Below are 21,953 nucleotides of genomic sequence, written 5' to 3' on the forward strand. Positions count from 1 at the left end.
TTAGGCAGGAACGTTGCTGCGGCGGAACCTTGGACGCGGGGGCGGGGCGGAAGCAGCGGCTCCAGGGGAGGGGGATGGAGGGGCGCGCGACGGCTGCGGCGGAAGCGGCGGCGGCGGAAGCAACTGTGGGGGCGGGCGCACAGGTGGAGGACGAGGAGGAAAAAACTATGGCGGCGGCCATGGCTGCCATGGCAGCGGGAGGCGCGGGCCCAGCCGTGCTGCAGGTGGCCGGCCTCTACCGGGGCCTGTGCGCCGTGCGCAGTCGCGCTCTGAGTCCGGGCCTCGGCCTAGGCCTTGTGGGGACCGAGCAGCTGCGGCTTTTCTCCGTGCGCCGGGGCGCCGGGAGCGGCGAGGCCGAGCTCGAGACTAACCCCTACTATGACAAGTACCGGGACAAGATCCAGCAACTGCGCAGGTGCGGAAGGACGGGGTGGGGCAAGGAGGAGGCGGAGCTTCTCCCGCTAATAGAGATCATTGCGCGGGTGCCAAGGGGCGGGAACGGAAAGGCGTCTCCCACTGACTGCGCAGGTGCCGAGGGGCAGTCGCAGGGCTAGGAAGCTGACATTGAGCAAAGGTCTCAAAAACTGCGCAGCACCGGGAGGCTGGAGTAGAGGAGGCGGGGATACCAGAATTAGATCCTGCGCCTGCGCAGTGGGAACCTAGAGTGGGGTGTTCGAATCCCGACCCGCCGCTGAGAGTCCGTTTTCCCGTGTGGGATTAGAATTACAGCGGCATTGGCTCCCGATCCCCATGTCCCCAGGCTGTTATTGGGCTTCGCCCTCCAATCTCCCCGCGTTCACTTCCTGTGTCTCCAGCCAGGGAGGAAAAGTGCTTGGCTAGCTTGCCCGTCTGTAAAGTGAGGTTGGATGGCCCCCGATCCAGACCTCCGATCCTCTTTAACCGGCTGAGGCCGGATTAGGATTCCATCACTGAGCCTCCCCAACCCTGGGCTCAGAATTCAACGCCCTGTAGCCTCACAATGCCAGGTACATAGTAGGTGATTAATAAATGCTGGCTGGCTCCTTGGGTCAGAATTCTGCGTCCCTGTAACACTATGATGCCAGATATGTAGAATTTGATTAATAAATGCTGATCAGAATCCAGTGTCCCTATAACTTTACAGTGTCAGGTATCTAGTAGGTGACTAATCAATGCTGGCTGACTGACTTGGGTCAGAATCCAATGACCCTGTAGCCTGATGATGCCAAGTATATAGTAGGTGATTAATAAGTGCTGGCTGGCTGAGGTTGGAGACCAACCCCTCCTTTGTCTCAGAGGCCCGGGCACATGACACAGGAGTTTCTGTTTTTCAGTCATCGGGCCCTGGTGGCTCCCATGGACAGGCCCATTCTCGCCTGGCCTGGTCACAGAGCCCAGTGTTTGGCCCCTACAGGGAGATTGCCCCAGAGCCCCGAACTTCCTGCCCTGGGAAGGAACGAACAGGGGCTGCCCTACAAATATCCTCCAGACCAGCCTGTGAGGGCCTGCTGCAATAACCCCCCTTTTACAGTTGGGGAAACTGAGGCACAAGGTCACAGCTGGGAAGCCGCTGAGGCAGGATTAGGATTCTGAGCTGCAATTGGAGGCCTTTTCTCCCCGCCCCTTGCCGGACCTCACAGGGGGCAAAACAGGCAACCCGGCCCTCCCTCCCCTCCCACAGGTCCGACCCCGCGGCCTTCGAGTCCCGCCTGGAGAAGCGGCACGAGCTGCGCAAGCAGCCCGTGGGACACTCCAAGCAAGCCGACTTTATCAAGTGTGTGGAGCAGAAGGCAAGCGAGCTGTGGGGGGCTGCTGTGGCAGGGCTGGCCACGGCCTGGGGGTGGGGCCTCTGCCGGGGTGAGGAGGCCCTTGCCAGGCCAGGCTGCACCACCTTTTGGACTCCTCCCTCGGCAGAGATCGGAGCTCCCTTGTCTCCCTGCAGGCTTCTTTGCCAGTACCCAGGACCCCCGACATCCCTGCCTCTCATCCCCTCACCACCCCCTCCCCTCCCTGAAGTTCTGGTTCGCCAGCTGGGGGGGCCAGAGCAGAGTGGGCTCGGGGTTCTGGGGGTCCCCAGGCCCCGAGCAGGGCCTTACCAAGGGATCAGGGAAGGGCTCGGGTGGATGGAGACGCGGCGAGTCTGCTTGGTCACGGGGAACTCCCTGACCGCTCCTTGCCTTCCGGTAAAGCCGAGACCAAATGACTGATTTCTTTCCGTAGGAAGCCCTGGGGAAGCAGTCTTCAAAGAGAGGATTCACTAAAGACAAGGTAGGTCTGGGGCCCGGGATCGGGGGGCGCCTCCTTCCCCACCCAGAGGGCCCGTCCCCGTCTCGGTGGGTCCCCTCCCCTCCCCCCACCGCACGCACAGCCTGTCACTCAGACGCCTCCCCGACCCTCCGCATCCCAGAGCAGCTCCCGTTGGTCCTGGAGGGAGGGGAGAGCAGAACCTGAGGGTCCAGAGGGCTGGGGTCACTTGGCTACTCCCAGAAACCGGGGGCCAGAAGGGGAAAACGAAGAGCAGCCCAAGTTCCTTCCTGAGGAAATGGAGGCCAGAGGCCCCCGGTACCTCAAGCTTCCTTGTCTATAAAACGATGAAGGGCCGTGAGCCTGGGGTTCATGTGGGCGAACCTCAGGGCGTCTGCGAGCCTCTGCTGTCGCTTCATTCTGACCAATATTTGGCATTTGCTTCCTCTGGTTTGTTTACGCGTCTGTCAGAGGGGCTCCGGGGGCGTCCCCAGAGGGGTCCAGACTCCTGGCCTCGATGCCCCCCCAGCGCCGCGGGTCTGTGGGTCCCTGGCTGCGAGCCCAGACTTTGTCCGGCCCTGCTTGGCCCCTCACCCCCAGCCCCACCCCAGGGCTGAGCCCCGAGGCCTTGGTGACAGGCCCGGTAGGAGCCCCCCAGCCCTCCTGGTCACCCGGGCCGGGGCCTTCCCTGAGCTTCGCTTCCCCTCGGGGACGGCTTCGGGAAAGGAGCCCACGCCGGCCCTTCCTCCCCTCCCAGGGCCCGGAGCTGGCGGCGGGGGGGGGGGGGGGGGCGGGGAGGGGGTCCTTCCTCTTGACCGCCCTCGTTTCCCATTTCAGACGCTCAGCTCATTCTTCAACCTCGAGATGGTGAAAGATAAAACTGGAGAAGAAATCCGGCAGGTAGCGCATCTCCCCTCCCCCCGCGGGGGGCGCCACAGGCCCAGCAGGAAGGGCTCCAGGTGTTGCTGGGGGGGAGGGGTCCCTGATTGGTCACCACTGGGGGGGTCCCTGGTCCTGCGATGTCTGCCCCGACGCAGCCTGTCTTTGGGGTTTCTTGTCCCTTCCAGCAGCTTCAGGGCAGGATCTCTGCCCACCCCCGGCCCGCCACGTTCTAGCTGCAGGCCCAGGCAACCTTGCGGAAGCCCCGCTCCCAGCCTGTCCCAGGCCTGCTCCGGGTACACTGCTCAGCTTATTGGGAATCGGAATGACTTCCCTGGAGCACTGTGGAACTGGGGGGGGGGACCCCCGGGCCTGGGCTCAGCTGCCCCTCAGACACTGACTGGCTGCGTCACCCGGGCAGGTCACGTCCCTCTGCCTCAGTAACACAAACTCCTGCCTGCCGGCCTCAGGAGGGCCAGCGAGGATGTCCGCAAAGCATTTGCTCGCTTTAAAATGTTGTACAAAGGCTAGCTAGGAGGAGGAGCACCAGGTGGAGGAGGAGGAGTGCCAGGAGGAGGAGGAGCAGTACCAGGAGGAGGAGGAGGAGTGCTAGGAGGAGGAGGAGCAGTACCAGGAGGAGGAGGAGCACCAGGTGGAGGAGGAGGAATACTAGGAGGAGGAGGAGCCCCAGGTGGAGGAGGAGGAGTGCCAGGAGGAGGAGGAGCACCAGGTGGAGGAGGAGGAGTGCTAGGGGGAGGAGGAGCACCAGGTGGAGGAGGAGGAGTGCTAGGAGGAGGAGGAGCACCAGGTGGAGGAGGAGGAGTGCTAGGAGGAAGAGCAGTACCAGGAGGAGGAATACTAGTAGTAATGTCCAGAGTCTTTGTTCTGGCATTTGGAGCCCCCCCAGTCTGGCCTCCAGCTCGGCCTCAGCGGCCGCTGCTGCCACATTCGTGCTCCGTGTGCAGTGAAGCTGGGCCCCAGAAATGGGGGTCACGAAGCTGTAACGAGGATCCTGCAGGTGCAGGAGACTTAGGAGGCTCCGTGGTAACACGCTTCCTTTTGTTAGACTTGCTCGGGAAAGATTTAACAAATAAAAAACGGAGAGTCTCGCGGTCCAGAGGCCAGTCAGGAGGCGCTGGCGCAGGAGGGGAGACCAAGCCGGGGCCTGGACGGTTCCCGTCACGGAGAGAGCCCTGTTCACCCCCAGACCTTTGCCCTTTTGAGAGGAGCCTCTGCCCTGGGGGCCCAGTGACCCTCCCCAGCTGCTGTTGTGCCATTCTTGGGAGCGGGGTTCTAGAGCTCTGGGTGCCCTGGTGAGCCTCTGCCCCATGGAGCGAGGCCCTGCTTGGGCTTGCCGTCCCTTCCTCCCCCGGGCCCAAGGGCTTTGCTCATCATGAGATGTAATTGTGCTGCCCCGGGAGCACTGGTGGCGAGTCTGACTCGGGGCTGGCGAGGACTCCCCCCGGGGCCCCCGTGACTCCCCCTGGTCCTTCTCATCCCTCCCCAGATTTGGCAGCAGTATTTCTCTACAAAAGACACCGTCTATGCCGTTATCCCAGTAAGTAGTTCGGGAGGAGGAAGGAGGGGCAGTGGGATGTCTGGCCCTGAGCTCCCGCGCCCGGACCCCATCCCTGGGGGGCTTCCCGCTCCTGCCCAGCTGAGCACCCCTTCGCCCTTGTGCCCTTCCCCTTCCCCCATCCCGAGACCTCCGTGTGCCGGGTCCCGGGCCGAGGCCGCCACGGCTTCCCAGAGCGTCCCCTCGGTTTGTTCTCTAACGGGAGCTGGGAGGCCTTGGGCTCTCGCGATGCTGGGGGAGGTAAAGGGGCTTCAGGCCCAGTGACTGCTGGGAGGGGGAGCCCAGGGACTGGCCCGGCCGGAACGTTGGGGGAACCTCCTTTGATGCCGAGGGAGGCGTTCCCAGGTGGGGCTCGGAGAGGTGCCTGGGGGCAGCGTGTAAGGGTCTGGGCTTCCCAAGAACGGAGGGGGGGTGGGCTCCGTCTCCTGGTGTTGGAGGGCCGGCAGCCTCGCCCCCGGGGGAGGGGGTCTCACTTGGAGGAGGCCCCTGGCGGTGGATGCTGGCGGGGCTGGAGGCTCTGGGTGCCCTGGTCTGTCCTGGCTCCTCTGGCACTTGGGAGCCGCTTCCTGGGGATGATGCGGGTCACAGGGGGCGACTTCAGGGGAGAAGGGCGGTTTTCCCTTGGACGGTCAGTGTTTTCTTGTTTCCCACCTGCAGGCGGAGAAGTTCGACTTGATCTGGAGCCGGGCCCAGAAGTGTCCGTCTGTAAGCGCGGCTCTCTGCCTGGGGGGGCGGGGCGCGGGGGCGGCCAGAGGGACGAGTCGCAGTGCACCGCGGGAGGGGGCGGGGCCGAGTCCCCCAAAAGGGGCAAAGCCTTTCCCCAAGGCAGGGACCCTTTCCTTGGCCCCCAAGAGCCCAGAGAGCCAGCTCGGAGACCCGCAGACCCGGGTCTGCCCCCGGGGTCAGTCGGCAAATACCCGGCACCTGGCACGGGCGGGCACTGTGGGGTGCCAGGGACGAAAGGAAGGCAGGAGTCGGTCCCTGTCCCCCAGGGGCTCCCATTCATTGGGCAAGAAAGCAGAGCCCCGTGTGCCCCCGAGCTGGGGACCAGAAGAATTCCCTGCAGGAGGAGGCACCGGCACTAGGGGGCGCTAGGAGGGAAAGGCCGGGACGCGAAGCGGCTCCCAGGCCCGGGAGGGGGCGCCCGCTGAGGACACAGCAGCCCCCGCAGAGGGAGGCCACGGTCGGACCCGGGCCCCAGGAAGGTCATTTCCACAACCGAGTGGGAGGGGGCCTAGAGCCGGGGAGGACTGAGCAGGCCCCCCAAGGCTGCAGGGATGAACCACGGGGGGGGGGCGCAGCAGGGAGGCTGGGCAGGAGAGAGTGCTCTGAGAATTCTGGCGGCTCCCCCAGTGAGAGAGCAGGGGGAGAGAAGGGGCCGGGACGGAGCCCGGGGGGGGGAGACGGGCCGCGGCCTGGCCCACATCCCGCCCTCCCGGCGCGCTCCTGGCAACAGTCACCATAGCCCGACCCCATTCCCGAGGCCAGGGTGAGAGGGAGGCCCTTAGCGGTCTGCGCGGGTGGTCCCTTCTCGGGGGAGGCCCCGCTCAGCCCCTGTGCTCCCTCCTGCAGTTCCTGTGTGCGCTGCCCAGGAGGGAAGGTTACGAGTTCTTTGTGGGACAGTGGTCAGGGCCCGAGCTCCACTTCACTGCCCTGATAAACATCCAGGTAGGTGAGGCCCAGGGCGGGGCTCCCGGCCACGGGGGCGGGGCTTCAGGGGGCGGTCAGTGGCCGGGGTGTCTGCCCCCGGAGGCGGGGCTCTTCCCAGAAACAGGCAGGGAGGCCCCAGAGAGGGAGTCTCTGAAATGTCCGCCTCCTCCAGGGGTCCTCCCTGACCCTCTGCCTCTGGATGCTCACGTGCTTGGACAGAGAGCACTTGTGAGGGGCTGGGCGTCGGCGACCTCGGGTCTGAGTTGCCTGTTTATGGCTCCTCAGCACAAGCGCTTCCCGCGCTCCCACTCGGGCGCACGTGGCTGTGCCCCGGCTCGGAGCAGGCGCACCAGGGGCCGTTCAGGGTCTTGGACGGGGTGGGCGCGTTCCCGTGGGTCAGGCGGCATTTGGGGGCGTCCCGCGCCGGGCCTGGACGGTGCCGTTCTCTTTGCAGACTCGGGGGGAGGCGGCGTCGAGCCAGCTCGTCTTATACCACTTCCCTGAGCTCAAGGAGGAGAAGGGCATCGTGCTGATGACGGCAGAAATGGACTCCACGTTCCTGGTAAGCAGCAGCTGGGCCGGCCCGCCTTGACTGAGTGCCGGGGCTGCGGTTCCCCGTAGGGCCCTGCGACCCCCGCCGGCCCGTGACTCCCACCCGGGCCGGCCTGGCTCCTCCCCCTCGAGGTCCCGGTTTCCATTTGTTAAAACAAAGGGGAGATGGGACGATTTGCTGTGGAGCCATTGGACGTGCTGAGGGTCCTGGGGCAGCTGCTGCTGATTGTGAACGGGAGGAGCCACACCGCGCAGCGGCTCGGGATGCTAGAACCAAGGGACTGATGCTCTTAGTCTGGTCAGAAAGTGAAATTTCCTCGGCAACCCTAGGCGGGGATGGGCACGGTGGGAGAAACAGAGGAAGCAGGAGAAATAGAGGCGGGAAGATGGAACCCGAACCAGCAGTGGGAGGGCGGAGGCGTGGGGGGGGGGGGTCACTGGGGGAGGGCGGAGGCGCTGGCGGGGGGAGGGGGGTCACTGGGGGAGGGCGGAGGCCGCTGGCGGGGGGAGGGGGGTCACTGGGGGAGGGCGGAGGCCGCTGGCGGGGGGAGGGGGGTCACTGGGGGAGGGCGGAGGCTGCTGGCGGGGGGAGGGGGGTCACTGGGGGAGGGCGGAGGCGCTGGCGGGGGGAGGGGGGTCACTGGGGGAGGGCAGAGGCCGCTGGCGGGGGGAGGGGGGTCACTGGGGGAGGGCGGAGGCCACGGGGGTCACTGGGGGAGGGCGGAGGCTGCTGGCGGGGGGAGGGGGGTCACTGGGGGAGGGCGGAGGCCGCTGGCGGGGGGAGGGGGGGGGTCACTGGGGGAGGGCGGAGGCCACGGGGGTCACTGGGGGAGGGCGGAGGCCATGGCTGGTGGACCCACTGCAGGGGAGGTTTCCCAAAGCCACCTGAGACACGGAGCCCAGCCGCTGACCAGCAGAGCAAGGCTGTTTCACGGACAGTTGACGGAGCGTGTGTAGTTCCACATGCGAGTCATCCGGCGGGAGTGTATTTGGAGCTGGGAGATGTTAGCATTCGCGCACTTTTCTAAACTGTTTTCCTTGGAGTCAGTCAGGGTGAGGGGACTGCCGAGTGTCTGGGGCCGGGTCTGAGCCCCGCCCCCGTGCGGCCTCGCTGCCCCTCCGGGCACTTCCAACACTGTGGGCACTTGTAGTGTTGTTGTTCCTTTGCCTCACGGCCAGGAAGTGGTCGCGCTTCCCATCCGTCCCCACTATGCGGCGCTGGGCCTTTATTGGGGGCACATTGGGGGGGCCCATGGGGACATGGAGCCTCCTACCCAAGGGTTGCCCCTCGGGCCCCAGGGGGGTTGGCTAGCATGGGAGGGGGCGGGTTCTGCCCTGAGAGCGCCCGGCGCAGGGGCGGGGGGGGGGGGGGGGGGGGGGGGGGCGGGGGGGGGGCCACTCCACACGCAGCGCAGAAGGATCGCGGACATGTCAGACTTGCCCAAAATCACACAGGCAGCTCACAGGCGGAACTTGAAGCCGGGACCTCCGGCTCCAGACCTGCCGCTTGCTCCACCACATCCCTGAGACGAGCTTTTAAAGCCAGTGGGAGGGCGCGGTGCCCCAGGATGAGCTCATGGTTCACACTGGGAGCACGGGCCTGTGGGCTGGCGTGGGGGTGGGGCGGGGGAGGAGGGGCTTCTCTGGGAGTCGGGCCTCGAGCAGCCGCCGTCACCTCCTCTAGGCCGCCTGCCGGGATCGCTTCCCCTCCTCTCGCCGGGCACTTGGTCTCTGTCGTGCAGTGCCGGGGTAGGAGCGGACTCCTCTCAGGCCCTCCCCATGCCAGGCCCTCTTTGCCCTCCTGGGGGCCCTCCCAGGACGGGGCAGCCCATCCCCAGAGGGCCCCCGAGGAGGGGGAGGCCTTCACCCCGTGTCCTTCCCTTTCAGAAAATCCCTGAAGCTCAGTGCATCGCCAACCAGGTGCAGCTCTTCTATGCCACTGACCGCCAGGAGACCTACGGCCTCGTGGAGACCTTTAACCTCCGACCCAACGAGTTCAAATACATGTCTGTTATCGCAGAACTGGAGCAGAGTGGGCTTGCAGCTGAGCTGAGACCCTCCCGAGAACCGGACACGGCCTAGAGCCGAGCCCATTGTACTGAGGGTGGTGGTCAGTCGTGGACAGGGTCCCGAGGACATTGTGCTTCTAACACACACTCTCACTCACACACACATACTCACACTCACTCACAGACACACACTCACACTCACTCACACACACACACTCACACTCACTCACACACTCCACACTCACACTCACACTCACTCACAGACACTCACACTCACTCACACACACACTCACTCACAGACACTCACACACAGACACACTCACTCACAGACACTCACACACACACACTCACTCACACTCACACACTCACACTCACACAGACACACACACACTCACACTCACTCACAGACACTCACACACACACACTCACTCACTCACACACACACACTCACACTCACTCTCACACTCACACACAGACACACTCACACACACACACTCACTCACTCACAGACACACACTCACACTCAGACGTGCTGAATTCCCTCGGTGTGCTCCCCAGTGGGGAGGGGATCCCAGAGTCGGCCCCTGCTGCTCGGCCTGCAGCCCGCCTCAGGCTCCCTGGGTGTCCTTGGGAAGCAGGGGGAAGCCGGCTCAGAGACCCCCAGGCCCCTTGGCTTAACATCCCTCCCCCAGAACGGGACCGCGTCGCATGCCAGCGTGTGGGCTCTGCAGGCCCGCCGTGCTGGGCGTCCCGGGGTGGTCGTAGGAGAGAGGGCCGCCCTGCAGCCGGGCCCGGGGCCCTCCCCGTGGCAGGCCGGGCCGGCACCTTTCGTCCGCAGGTGTCCGCGTGGCTTAGCTGGCACTGCGTGGGCTTGGCCGGGCGCCCTCTTGTGACCTCCAGGGCTGGCACTTGGTGGAGACAGCAAGCAGCGGCCCCTGGGCGTGCCCCTCCCCCACCGCGGCCGGCCTCCTCCTGCTCCCCTGCCCTGTAGGAGTCGCTGTGCGGGCCGGGCCCTGCTCTCAGAATGATGTCCAGCAGCGCGGGGCCCGTCGGGGTCGGCACACAACAGCGGGCACGATCCTGGTCAAGCAATAAAAGCGCTTCTGGCTCTCCGTCTCACCTCCGCTGTGGTCTCCCGGCTGGGGGGGCACCGACCGCCGGCTGTAGGGTCCGGGACGTCACCAGAGCAAGAGGGGGCCTTGAAAGTGGGGGACCCGTCCCCGCTGCGCTTGAAGGGCAGCCGGGATAGCCAGGGCACGGGGAGCCTTGTCAGGGTCAGAGGGACTGAGCGCGCTGAGCTTGGGGAAGCTCTGGGAGCCGAGGGTCTGAGAGGCCCCAGCAGGAATGGGGACCGGGTCCCAGGGTCCTGGGGCACCGAGCACACTCTGGTTATTTAGTCACTAGAGCATTAGCACTCGCTGAGAAACGAGGTGCGACCCCCAGAGGTCTAGGCTCAGAGAACAGGCCCACGAGGGACTTGCCCAGGCTGCAGCTAGGAAGCCTCTGAGGAGCCGGGACTGGGATGTCTTGCTGGCGAGGGCTGCCCCCGGCTTAGTCCTCAGTGGAGGAGGAAAGGCTCCCCAGCAGTCGGGGTGATCTCCAGGGGAGGGTGACCGCCGTTGGCAGCAGCGCCCAGGGATGTCCTCGGGCTGGGCTGGTACCTCCGGGGCTCTTCCGCTTGGCAGGGATCGCCCTCTCCGGAGCTCGGGCACCCGGAGGGGGAGGAACAAGCTGGCAGGAGGCCTGGGCCGGTGGCACCGAATCTCTTAAAGGGCCCTGGAATGGCCAGGGCCAGGGTTCTCCCGCAATCCTCACAACAGCCCAAGGGAAGGGGCCGGAGCCTTATAGAGATGAGGAAATGCAAGCCAAAGGCAGCCCTGCCGAGCTCCGGGCAGTGAGCCGCCCGAGGGTTAGGGGACGGGTGAGGGAAAGTGGCCCCGGGAGCCCCACGGGCGGGAGGTGGGGGAAGAAGGGCCGAGAAATCCCTAATAGCAGAACGGACTTTGGGCCGTCACGGAAGTATGTGTGAGGGGCTGGAGTGGCCCAAAGATGTTCCTGACCACGGGCTAAGACAGTGGTCTCACACTACAATGGCTGCTCCCCGTCCCGGGACACTTCTCAGGTGGGGGAGGAGGAGCAGCTGCCCCTGACAAGCGTTCCTGTCCGGAGCCTAGCTCCCACTCCCACGGCTCTGAGTGGCCCGGGCGGCAGCCTGGAGAAGGGAGGGGTGGCTGTCGAGGTCACTGCTTGGGTCAGGAGCAGGCCGGACCAGAAGCCAGCCCTCCTGCCCTTGTGCAGATGGACCAGGCCAGCATGGAACCCGTCGCCCTTAATTTCCACTTTTGGTAGACTGACCTTGGATGGAGCCTATCGCAAACTCCCCAAGGAGAGCCCGCGTGCTGAGCGCTGTAACGCTTGACATTTATATAATACTTTAAAGTTTGCAAGGCTTTTTTTTTTTTTTTTTTGCAAGGCTTTTTACATGCATTTCATCCTATGACAATCCTGGGAGGTCACTGCCATCACCACAATTTTCCAGATGAGGAAACTGAGGTAAATGGTTCCATAGCTGGCCCAGGGTCACACAGCTAAATGTCAGGGCCAAACTGAACTCCAGTATTCCCGACTCACTCCTTCCCTCTCCCCAGACAACGCACTGCTTCTCAAAGTCCGGCCAGGGCCTGCTGGAACTCTTGTCCGTGGCAGCTGTGAAAACCCACGCGCTCCGTTCTTGGCTACGAGCCACGCGAAACGTAAGGCACAATCCAGCTGCTGGACCCTAGCATTTTCCGGTAACTTGTTTTAATTTAATTTTAATTTTATCGGTGTCTTTTACTTTAGAATCACACTTCTTTCCTAACAGCAAGCAACAAAGCTGGAAAATGAAAAATAGTTCAAGGGAAGAAAAAATCTTCATGTCAGATATTTGTGACAAAAGTTTGCTTTCCATGATACACGGACGACAACAAATCCAAACGCCATTTCCTACTGGATAAGTAATCAAAGAACAGATAATTATCCAAAGAAGATTACAACCTATAAAATGATCCTCCATGTTATTAAGAGAATTTTTTTTTTAAATCCAATCCTGCATCTTAGAGAAAGCTACAAAAGATGGGAATGGTATTTGAGGAAAAAGCACACTAATGCATTGTGGGTAGAACTGAATTGACATAACCACTCTGGAGACTTATTTGGAATTATGCAAATAAAGTCATTAAAACATCCTCACTTTGATTCATAAATTCCACCAATTACTCTAAGGAGACTATTGACAAAAACAAAGTCTCCCTATACACCATTTATCGCAGCGCTTTTGATGGTATGCCCAAAAAATGGTGCCCCTCAGTCGGGGAATTTAATGAAGTGGAATCTTCTTCTGCATATGGTGAACACAAAGAAACAAGAAGACTTAGCTGAACTGATGCAAAGTGGAAAGAGCAACCACCGTGAGACAACATCAGAAGTTCACTCCCCTCCCCTACAATCCCCTGCTCTTATTTTAAGGAAAATGCCCCAGTTGGTCATGTATTCCTCTGGATTCCGCTCCTCGCTCTCTAGGCTTTCTCTAACATAGCCCCAAGTAGGCACCTTCCCACCTGCCTTTTCAACTTTATTTGGGGGGTTAGAGGACAGAATGAGTCATAGTTTTAAAAAAAATAGAAATTAAAAAAAAATCAAAACAACATTAAAAAGAACAGAAAAGAATGGGAAAAGGCTTGAAAGGAAATATAAACATGTTTAATGTTCAATTAATTTTTAAAAATTCAATCTAATTTCTTCAATTATCAAACATGTTTCTATCTCCTTCCCAATGTCCCCTGCCACACCCCTCCAAAAGAACCCTGTACCAAATAAGCATAGACAAGCAAAACAAATTCCCATCTAGGTCATATCCACAATATATGTCCCCCTCTGCATGTTACTCCATCTTTCTATCAATAAATCAGTTGTTCTGGTTCTGTTCACTTCCTGCCTCAGTTCCCACAAAGTCTCCCCAGATTTCTCTAAAATCCTTTCCCCAAGGGGACAGCTAGGTGGTGCAGTGGTTGGAGCATTGGTAGTGGGGGGCAGGAGGATCTGAGTTCAAATTTGACCTCAGATACTTGCTGTGTAACCCTCTAGAAATCACTCAACAAAAACAAACAAAAATAGATTTCCTTATTTCTTACGATACAATAGTTCTCTGTTACATTCACACGCTGTAATGTGGTCGGCCATTATACATTGTTTTGCTGCATATTCGAGAAAATACACTTTGTTCATTGTAGAGATGAGGAGAAAAGAATGACGGGGTAGGGACTGGGTTTAAATGACAAGTCACGTGCCAGTCACTCCCCCTCTCTCTGAGGCCCCTGTTTCCTAAGTGAGGTGACCACTGATGGTGGATCCTCTGATGGAATGATCTTGGTCCCCAAGCCAAGGACTTTCCCAGGGATCGACATCCCAGTCCTGTGACATCAGGGTGAAAAGTCAGGAGCAGGCCGCATGTGCAGGGAGCCTTTGTCCTGGAGGGGAGGGGGGTCCCCTCCGCCCGGGCTCCTTGAAGACACGTCCTGAGCTCATGGGTGAGTGAGCAAAGGCAGATGATGTATGAGAAGTCCAGCGAGGGCTGGAGATGGCAGACACAGCCATAGATCTTAGCAAAGAGACTCACACCCCATTGGGGATGGGATTGATGGATTGTGACTTTTCCACCGCTGCCCACATCCTCATTTTAGAACCCGGCAGCCAGCTGTCCGAGAGTCCCGGCTCCGGGGCAGCCACCGAGAAAACAACACGGTCAAGGTCATCTTGCTCGCTAATCAACCTGCTCCTGCTGGAGTTACTTTCCGAGCCCGAGCCTCCAGGCTCCACTGCCCACTCCTCCCTAAGATCTCCCCCACGTCCGTGGCTGGAAGTGAGCATTCTCCCTCCAAACTCCCAAAGAGCTTGAATTTCCAGAGGCTCCCGGGAAGGTCTTTACATTAAAGCTGTCCTGTGTCTGCTTCCAAGCCCGTTAGAGTAAGATGAAGCCAGAGTTAGTTCCCCGAGCACTGCGTGTACCCATCCCGAAGTTTCTCCCTAGGACCTGAGTGAGAGGGGCTAAGCCACTTCCCCTCCCTGGGCCTTATAAGTCACTAGGCAAGGTCATTTCCAACTAGGATATCCCGGACATTATGACTATGGTTTCCATCAGGGTAAGGGCAATCGCTTACTCATTTTTCTACCCCCAGCATTAAACACTGGCCCTACACACAGGGGATGCTAAGAAACTGGGGACTGAATGGAAGAGGCAGGAAATTTTACACAAAAGTCATGGTTTGTAATGGTCTTTGGGTAACGAGCATTTTTTGGTGAGAAGGGGTCAGATGTTTAGCTCTAAGTTCGAGGGAGCCCTTCCTCTTGAGAAGGAAGCGATCGAGCAGCTCTTAAGTGCCTGTTATGGGCCAGACACTGCTGAGCACCTAACAAACGCAGTATCATTTGCCCCTCACAGCAATCCTAAGAGAAATGCTGTAGCCGTTTCATTTTACAGTTTTAAAAAACTCAGACAGAAATGACTTGCCCATTGACTCGCAACTTGTGTCCGTGGCTGGATTTGAACTCAGGGCTTCCTAGCCCTCCAGCACCCACTGCATCTTGCTGCTCGTGTAGTGATAGCCGTCAGGAAGGCACCCTCATCTAAGAGCGGGGGAAATTATTTCTAGAAGGGCCATAGTTTTAGTCGGGTATCTCTTCTCCAGGAACCAGTTTCACGGCCCTTCTCCTGCTCCTTTCCCATAAGAATCACCGCTTCCCTTGGAAAGGGATGGCCAGGGATCCAGAGATATCCTCCATGTCTCTCCAGGAGCCTTATCTGTGAATCCATGTGGACGCCCCAGGCAACGCCCCTCCCTCATAAAGCTGCCCTCCCTCTCTATGGAAAAACACTCCTTAGATGAGAAGGTTCCTATGCTTTGGCTCATTGTGGCGAGCTGACTGCCAGGTCGGGAGCCACGGGTCCTTGTTACTCTTGGGGCTGCTGGGACGCCTGAGGGAGGAAGACTTTCCTCAAGTCTCGTTTTCTCAAGGAGTCAGCTCTGCCTTTCTTCCCTTACTCTCTCAGAAGCGCCACTATCCAGAAGACCAAAGTTATCCGAGCAGAAAGATCCAGGGACGTGGCTCTTTTGAGTAGGTGAATACGGGAAGAGGATGTGGAGTTCGGGAAGGGAAGGGGCTAAGTGAGACAAAGAAGATGGGGGTCGCTGAAAGGATAGCAACTCAGGGAGAAAATGGCACGTCCAAATAGCCCCAACTGGCTGTGCTCATCCCTAGGAATTCAGAGCGAGTCAAATCAACAAGCACCTACTGTGCGCCAGCAACATGCTAAAGCATACTATGTGCCAGGCACTACGCTAAAATGATAATAATATGTTTTAACACATTAAACATGTATTGGTCAACCTGCCATCGGGGGGAAGGGATGGGGGGAAGGAGAAAATTGGAACAAAAGGTTTGGCGATTGTCAATGCTGTAAAATTACCCATACATATAACTTGTAAATAAAAAGCTATGATAAAAAAATAGCAAAAAGTGAAATAAAATAAAATGATAATAATAATTGATTGTGAAGGGCAGCTGGGTGGCGCAGTGGATAGAGCCCCAGCCCTGAAGTCAGGAGGACCCAAGTTCAAATCTGGCTTCAGACACTTAACACTTCCTGGTTCTGTGACCCTGGGCAAGTCACTTAACCCCAATTGCCTCGGAAAAAATAAAATAAACCATATGGTCCAAAGATGAACTGAATAGTCCAGATGAGGTCCGATGACAGCAAAGCCCAGATGGAGCCCAAGCTGGCAGTAGCGCTGATGACTCTTGGTTGAGCTCGTCCATTAAAACCCCAGACATTTTCAGAAAACTCCTGTAGAATCTTGTAAAGTCCATATCTGAACCCCTCTATGAGACAAGTGCTCCTTCCTAAAGTTCCCCTTCTGAGGCTCTAGCTCCATCAAGATCTCTTCTGGGACCCCGCTCGTGTCATGCGCTGTGTCGGCCGTCCCTTCCGGCTTTGGGCCATCCACAAATAGGACAGATGGAGCATCTGTCTTTACTCCCATGCTGGACAAAAATGGTCAACCTGAAGGGTTTGACAGGTGGCCACCAGGTGGCGCCAGAGTGCACGGAGCCCTGGCCCTAGAGTCAGTCACTAAGATGCTCACAAGGAGCCTCAGAAGTGTCTTAATTATTAGTCACTTACCCTCCACCCACCTCAGTTTCCCCATCTGTAACATGGGAACATAATAGCCCCTATTTCCCAGGATTGTTTTGGAGATCAACTGAGGAAAATATAAATGACTCTACAACCGTTAAAGTTTTATGTAAATGTCATTATTATGATTAGGGCCAGCCACAGATCTCTGGGATACTGTACTTCGGACCTCCTTCCGCGCTCACATGGAACTATTAACAATGGCTCTTTTGGTCTCCTCATTCAACCACTTCCGAGTGCACTTCATTGTCCTATTGTCTGGCCCGCCCCTTTCCATCTTTTCCGCAAGAACAGCACAAAAGAATTTATGAATTGGAACCAAGAAAACACATCCACAGTGGCAGCCATGGAAATGAAAAGAACAATAAGCCTGAAACAATCCCGAAGCGATGCTGGGAAATTACCAAGGACAAGTTTGAGCCCAAAGAAGAGAGACGAGAAAAACCAGCTCCCCTCACTCCTCGAACGACCGGTCCAGGGCTGAGGAACGGGGAGCAGATTATCAGCTTTTTTTTCAATGTATTACCTTGTTTTGCTGGATATTTTTTCTTGTATTCCTATTTTTATTATTTTTTAAATTTTGTGGTAAAAATGATGGATCAAATGATACAATAGTTGTAAAAATTTTTAGCACATAGTAGGCACTTAATAAATGCCCATTTCTTTCCCTTAATTAGGAATCAAACTTAGGGGAAAGTTAGACTATATTAACAAAAGGTGTCAATAAAAAAAAGTTTAAGCTTTGCTAAATTTAAGTATATTATACTTAGTCCTAGTCCCAGCCTTGTGGCTGGTGGGCATGTCAGTGCATTGCTTTGGATTTTAGATTCCCTCTTTGTAAAATGAGGGGGTTGGACTCCAAGATATCCAAGGATCCTTGCAGCTCTGACAGACTGTATTCTGTGTTCTAAGCTCCCTCACCACTAACATTTCATGTTCTAGGTTCTAAGATCCCTCTCAGCTCTGACAATCTGTGCTCTATGTTCTTGAGTCTCTCCAAGTTCTATATTTTCTGTTCTAAGGTCCCTTCCGGTTCTAATATTCTATGTTCTATGTTCCCTCCCACCCTCACAAGATTGCATATTCTATCTTCTTAGCTTTGACATTATCTTCTATATATTCAAGTCCCTCTCAGTTTTGACATTCTCTGCTCTATAGTCTAGATTCTTTCCTACTTTTGATGTTCCATGTTCTAGGTTCCTAGCTTCTGACATTCTCTGTTCTTTGTTCTAAGATGCTTATAAGCTCTGACATTGTTAGAATCTAAGACTCCTTTATAAACTGGGAGAAAACAAATTAGGAACATCTTGAGCCAAAAGTCCTGTGAATGAGAGTTCTCACAATTCTTTCTTTTTGTGGGGGTTCAAGAGTGGGGTCTCCAGGGACACTATGATTGGTGCACTAGCTGAACAGCCAGATTCAATAAATCTACAGGCTGCTCCTACTTGCCCTGGTTCTCTGCCCATCTCTGTGGCTTTCTATCTCAGGGTGCCCCAAAGAAGAATAGCCCCCAAGTCCACTTTGCGCAGTCCAGCTCCATGTTCCTCATCTTATCTCCATACTCCTCAAGAACCCAGGGCAAGGCTACTGAGTCCAAAATGCCCCTAATCTGTGGGACTGGGCCACTGTCCCCCCACTTTTGGGTAGCACTTTGGGGTCATCAGAAGTACAGCTGGAGACCTCTTGTCCTGATACTGATACCTACACAGGCATATCCTGGGAAAAACTGTCTCTTAACACAAGGATTTCTTTTTGCACTATTACCGAAACCTCCCTCCTCTCTGAGCTGTGGTTCAAGGACCAAGCCTGCTCACCATCTGGTCACTGAGCTGCAAGGCCCTCTGGGATTGGCCCCTCCTCAACTCTGCGCGCTTTCCTGGAAACTTCTTTTTTTTTCCAATTTTTGGTTTATTTTTAACATTCTTTTCTTTTTTTTTCTTTTTTTAAAGTCCTGAATTCTCTCTCTCCCCATTGTGAAAGCAAGAAATGTGATATCAATTATACGTGTGAGATCATGCAAAACATTTCCATATTGGCCATGTTGCCAAAGAAAAGTAAGAAAAATAAAGCAAGTGAAAAAATGATGCTTCAGTTTGCATTCAGACCCTATCAGTTCTTTCTCTGGAGGTGGTTAATATTTTTTTCATCATTGAGTCCTTCAGAACCGTCTTAGATAATTGTATCCACAGAATAGCTGTCATTCGTAGCTGATCATCGTACAGTGTTTTCCTGGTTTTGCTCACTTCGCTTTGTATCAGTTCATAGGAGTCATCCCAGATTTTTCAGAAACTATCTTGCTTATTTCTTGTGGCACATATTCTATCACATTCATATACCACAAATTGTTCAGCTATTTCCTAATTGATGGGCAGCCCTTCGATTTCCAGCTCTTTGCCACCACAACAGGAGCTGCTATAAATATTTTTTGTGCGTACCCATCCTTTTCTGTTTTCATTGATCCCTTTGAACTGTCTGGAACCCTCGGGGGCCAGCCCAGCTCAGACCTGATCAGGAATCCTTCTGCAACATCCCCAAGGAGTGATCATCCAGCCTCTAAGGAGGGAGAATTCAAAGCTTTTCTAAGACTAAATATCCCCCCCCTTCAGTCCTTATAGGAACTCAAAGCCCTTCCCCAGGAGAACTGGCTCCTCTCTTCCATACACTCACCGTTTTGTCAAGTCTGGTCTCTAATCAGTGAACCCAGAAGTACCCACAGGACTCTGTAGCCAAAGAAGGACAGAGACTTAAGGGGTGACTCAAGAAAGAGAGAGAGAGAGCAAGAAAGAAGGAAGGGAAGAAAAGAAGGAAGGAAGGAAGGAAGGAAGGAAGGAAGGAAGGAAGGAAGGAAGGAAGGAAGGAAGGAAGGAAGGAAGGAAGGAAGGAAGGGGAAGGGAAGGGAAGGGAAGGGAAGGGAAGGGAAGGGAAGGAAGGAAGGGAAGGGAAGGGAAGAGGGAAAGGAAGGAAGGAAGAAGGAAGGAAGGAAGGAAGGAAGGAAGGAAAAAAGGAAGGAAGGAAGGAAGGAAGGGAAGGGAAGGGAAGAGTAGGGAAGGAAGGAAGGAAGGAAGGAAGGAAGGAAGGAAGGAAGGAAGGAAGGAAGGAAGGAAGGAAGGAAGGAAGGAAGGAAGGAAGGAAGAAGGAAGGGAAGGAAGAAGGAAGGGAAGGAAGGAAGAAGGAAGGCAGAAAAAAAGATAAAAGGCATGAAGGAGGGAGGGCGGGAGAGAGAGGGAGGAAGGGAAGGAGGGAAGAAGGAAGGGAGAAAAAGAAATTTTTAAAAGATTAAAAGGCATGAGAGAGAGAGGCAGGGGGAATGGGGAGAGGGAGAGGGAAAGAAGAGGAAAAGTGGGAGGGGGGAAAGAGGGAGAGAGAGAGAGAAAGAAAGAAAAAGAGAAGAGGGAAGGAGGGAGGAAGAGAGATGCATGTAGTGATGATCCTAGAAAGATTGTGAAGGCTTTTAAAAGTCAAACAGAGGAGTCTGTATTTTATCCCATAAAGACAAAAGGAAGCTGCTAGAGCTGTGCAGAGGGAGGAGAACCTGTGCAGAGGGTGAAACCGTGAGGAGCCGTCACTATAGTTCAGGGGAGAGGAGACGGGGAAAGTGAAGAAAAAAGGAAGATGCAAGTGATGCTGTGGAGACGGCCCTGCCTTTATCAAACACCCTGCAGAAATCTAGGTAAATTGTGATCCCCCGTTAAAGAGCCCTTCCCTCTGCTGACATGGCTCCGGTGTCACCATAGCCCGTGCTTTCCTCTCTGTCAGAATCCTTCCCACACAGCGATGCCGGTTTCATGGGTCATTAGAGACGGTGTCTGCTGGCAGCCAGGAACTCCCCGGACCCACCTCCTGGCTGCCCTGGAGAGCCAGTCTGGCCTGCGGTGTGCTCTTCCCACTTTCTGGGGAGGAGGAGAGTAGAAGCTTCCTCAGCAGGATTGTGACCCAAGACCCCGAGCGCCTGGATTAGTCTAAGGTGAGAGTCAGGAGGGTGATGCCAGGAGTGCTCGGCTGGGCTGAGAGGGGGGCCACAAAGGTCACTACTCTCTTCGCTGGGTATGACGTTCTCTCTACTTTTCCCTCTGGGAAGAAGAGTTGAAACATCACCCACGATATCATTGGTCCCTTTCGAAAATCAAGGACAAACAATAACGGACCCACCACAGAAAGACGATGGGAGAATGAAATGGTTGAGGGGGTCCCTTCTCACCCCAATTCCAACTCACTCACGCTCTTCTCCAGCCCCAGATCTCCTTCCCCTGCTCTTCTGGAAGCTGCCAAAATCAATAGTTCTTTCTTCTACAGTTCCGAGCTCCCAGCCAGGAAAGCTCCCCTGGCAGACACGAATCAGTTTATTTTTATTTATTTATTTTTTTAGATTCTTTTTATTAGAGCTTTTTATTTACAAGTTATATGCACGGGTAATTTTTCAGCATTGATAGTTGCCAATTTTTTTGTTCCAGTTTTCCCCTCCTTCCTCCCACCCCCTCCCCCAGATGGCAGGTCAACCACTACATGTTAAATATGTTAAAGTGTAAGTTAAATACAATATATATATACATGTCCATACAGTTATTTTGCTGTACAAAAAGAATCGGACTTTGAAATCGACACGGATCAGTTTAAAAAGTCATCTCTGCCTCTGTTTCTTTCTTTTCCTCTGTCTCTTTCATTGCCCTTCTATTGTTTTTCTCGGTTCTATTTGAGTAATGAAACACATAAATCAATAATGGTTAACCACATTTATTTGCAAAGAATTGGATTTAAAACAACAGTAAAAACATGACTAATAGGGAAATAGGTTTTACATGATTGCACATACATAACCCATATTAAATCGCTCACTATCTGAGGGAGGGGTGGAGGAAGGAAGGGAGAAAATCTGAAACTCAAAATTTCATATTAAAAATGCATGTTCAAAATTGCCTTTATATGTAATTGGGAAAAAATACTATTTAAAAGGGGGGGAAGAAATGCAGTAGGGTGGGACAAAAATAGAAAATACAACAAAGAAAGCAGAAGGGGAGGAGTAAAGAGAACGCGGAATCCGAGGCCAGGAGAGCCCTCCGGTTAAATCCCATGAGCCATGGAACCCCGATCAAGAACTAGAACCTCAGGGAAAGGCTTGTCTCCCTCCCAAAGAGGGAGACACTGGGCAGAAGGTACCAGAGGAGACTGGAAGGACAGAATATCCAGCTGTGGTCTCAGCGGTTGGAACGGCTCCAGCAGTTCTGCATCTGCCGATCGGGGCTCCTTCCCAGCCTGTCACAGGGCCCTCGTGGTAGTGCCCCAGAGTTTGCCTTTCATGCCGTATAAATGTGCGTGGGGACAGCGACAGGTCCCTCTTCTCCCCCAGACTCACTTCCTGGAGACGGCAGCTACTCAACAGCCTCTGCTTCTGTCTGGGGGCCCACGTGGCTCCCCAGCAGTGACCCCCAGTGGCCCACGGGCCCAGCCAACGCTCACCCCACACTCCCAGGGCTGTGCTGGTCAATGTTTGATATACAATAAAAATAACATGTAATAATTATTAATAATAATAAAAGACTCTGGGGGACTTTTAAATTTATGTTATTAACATTTTCTCCATCCCTTTCTGAAGCTTAGACAATCCCAAAACAAGTGACGCCCAGACCTGCAGCATCCACAGCAAAGTAGAGACGCTCACACCGAAAATCTGGCGGTTCCCGAGCGGGCTGACGTGGGTGCGAGAGGCGGCTTCAGCCCCCTCGTCTCCCCCCATCTCCCTGCGCTGGGTTTGAAAGGAAAACCTCCTGCTAAAGTGGAAGATGAGGAGAGAGCCGTGCTCAGTGATAAGGCAGAAGTGACCCAGAGCGCGCCCAAG

The 21,953-nt window shown here is 55.8% G+C and overlaps 1 protein-coding gene across 1 annotated transcript; it reads left to right on the forward strand.

The window, feature by feature from the left end:
* The first annotated feature begins 29 nt into the window (after positions 1–29).
* On the forward strand, positions 30–10,008 carry ATPAF1 (ATP synthase mitochondrial F1 complex assembly factor 1). Its single transcript, XM_051999790.1, has 9 exons — positions 30–415; positions 1,661–1,769; positions 2,200–2,247; positions 3,061–3,123; positions 4,610–4,660; positions 5,336–5,383; positions 6,251–6,346; positions 6,783–6,890; positions 8,768–10,008. The coding sequence occupies exons 1-9, from the start codon at positions 75–77 to the stop codon at positions 8,960–8,962; spliced, it is 1,059 nt and encodes a 352-aa protein (XP_051855750.1). The 5' UTR covers positions 30–74; the 3' UTR covers positions 8,963–10,008.
* The last annotated feature ends 11,945 nt before the right edge of the window (positions 10,009–21,953 follow it).

The sequence above is a fragment of the Antechinus flavipes genome, chromosome 4, assembly GCF_016432865.1.
Source record: "Antechinus flavipes isolate AdamAnt ecotype Samford, QLD, Australia chromosome 4, AdamAnt_v2, whole genome shotgun sequence".
NCBI lineage: Eukaryota > Metazoa > Chordata > Mammalia > Dasyuromorphia > Dasyuridae > Antechinus > Antechinus flavipes.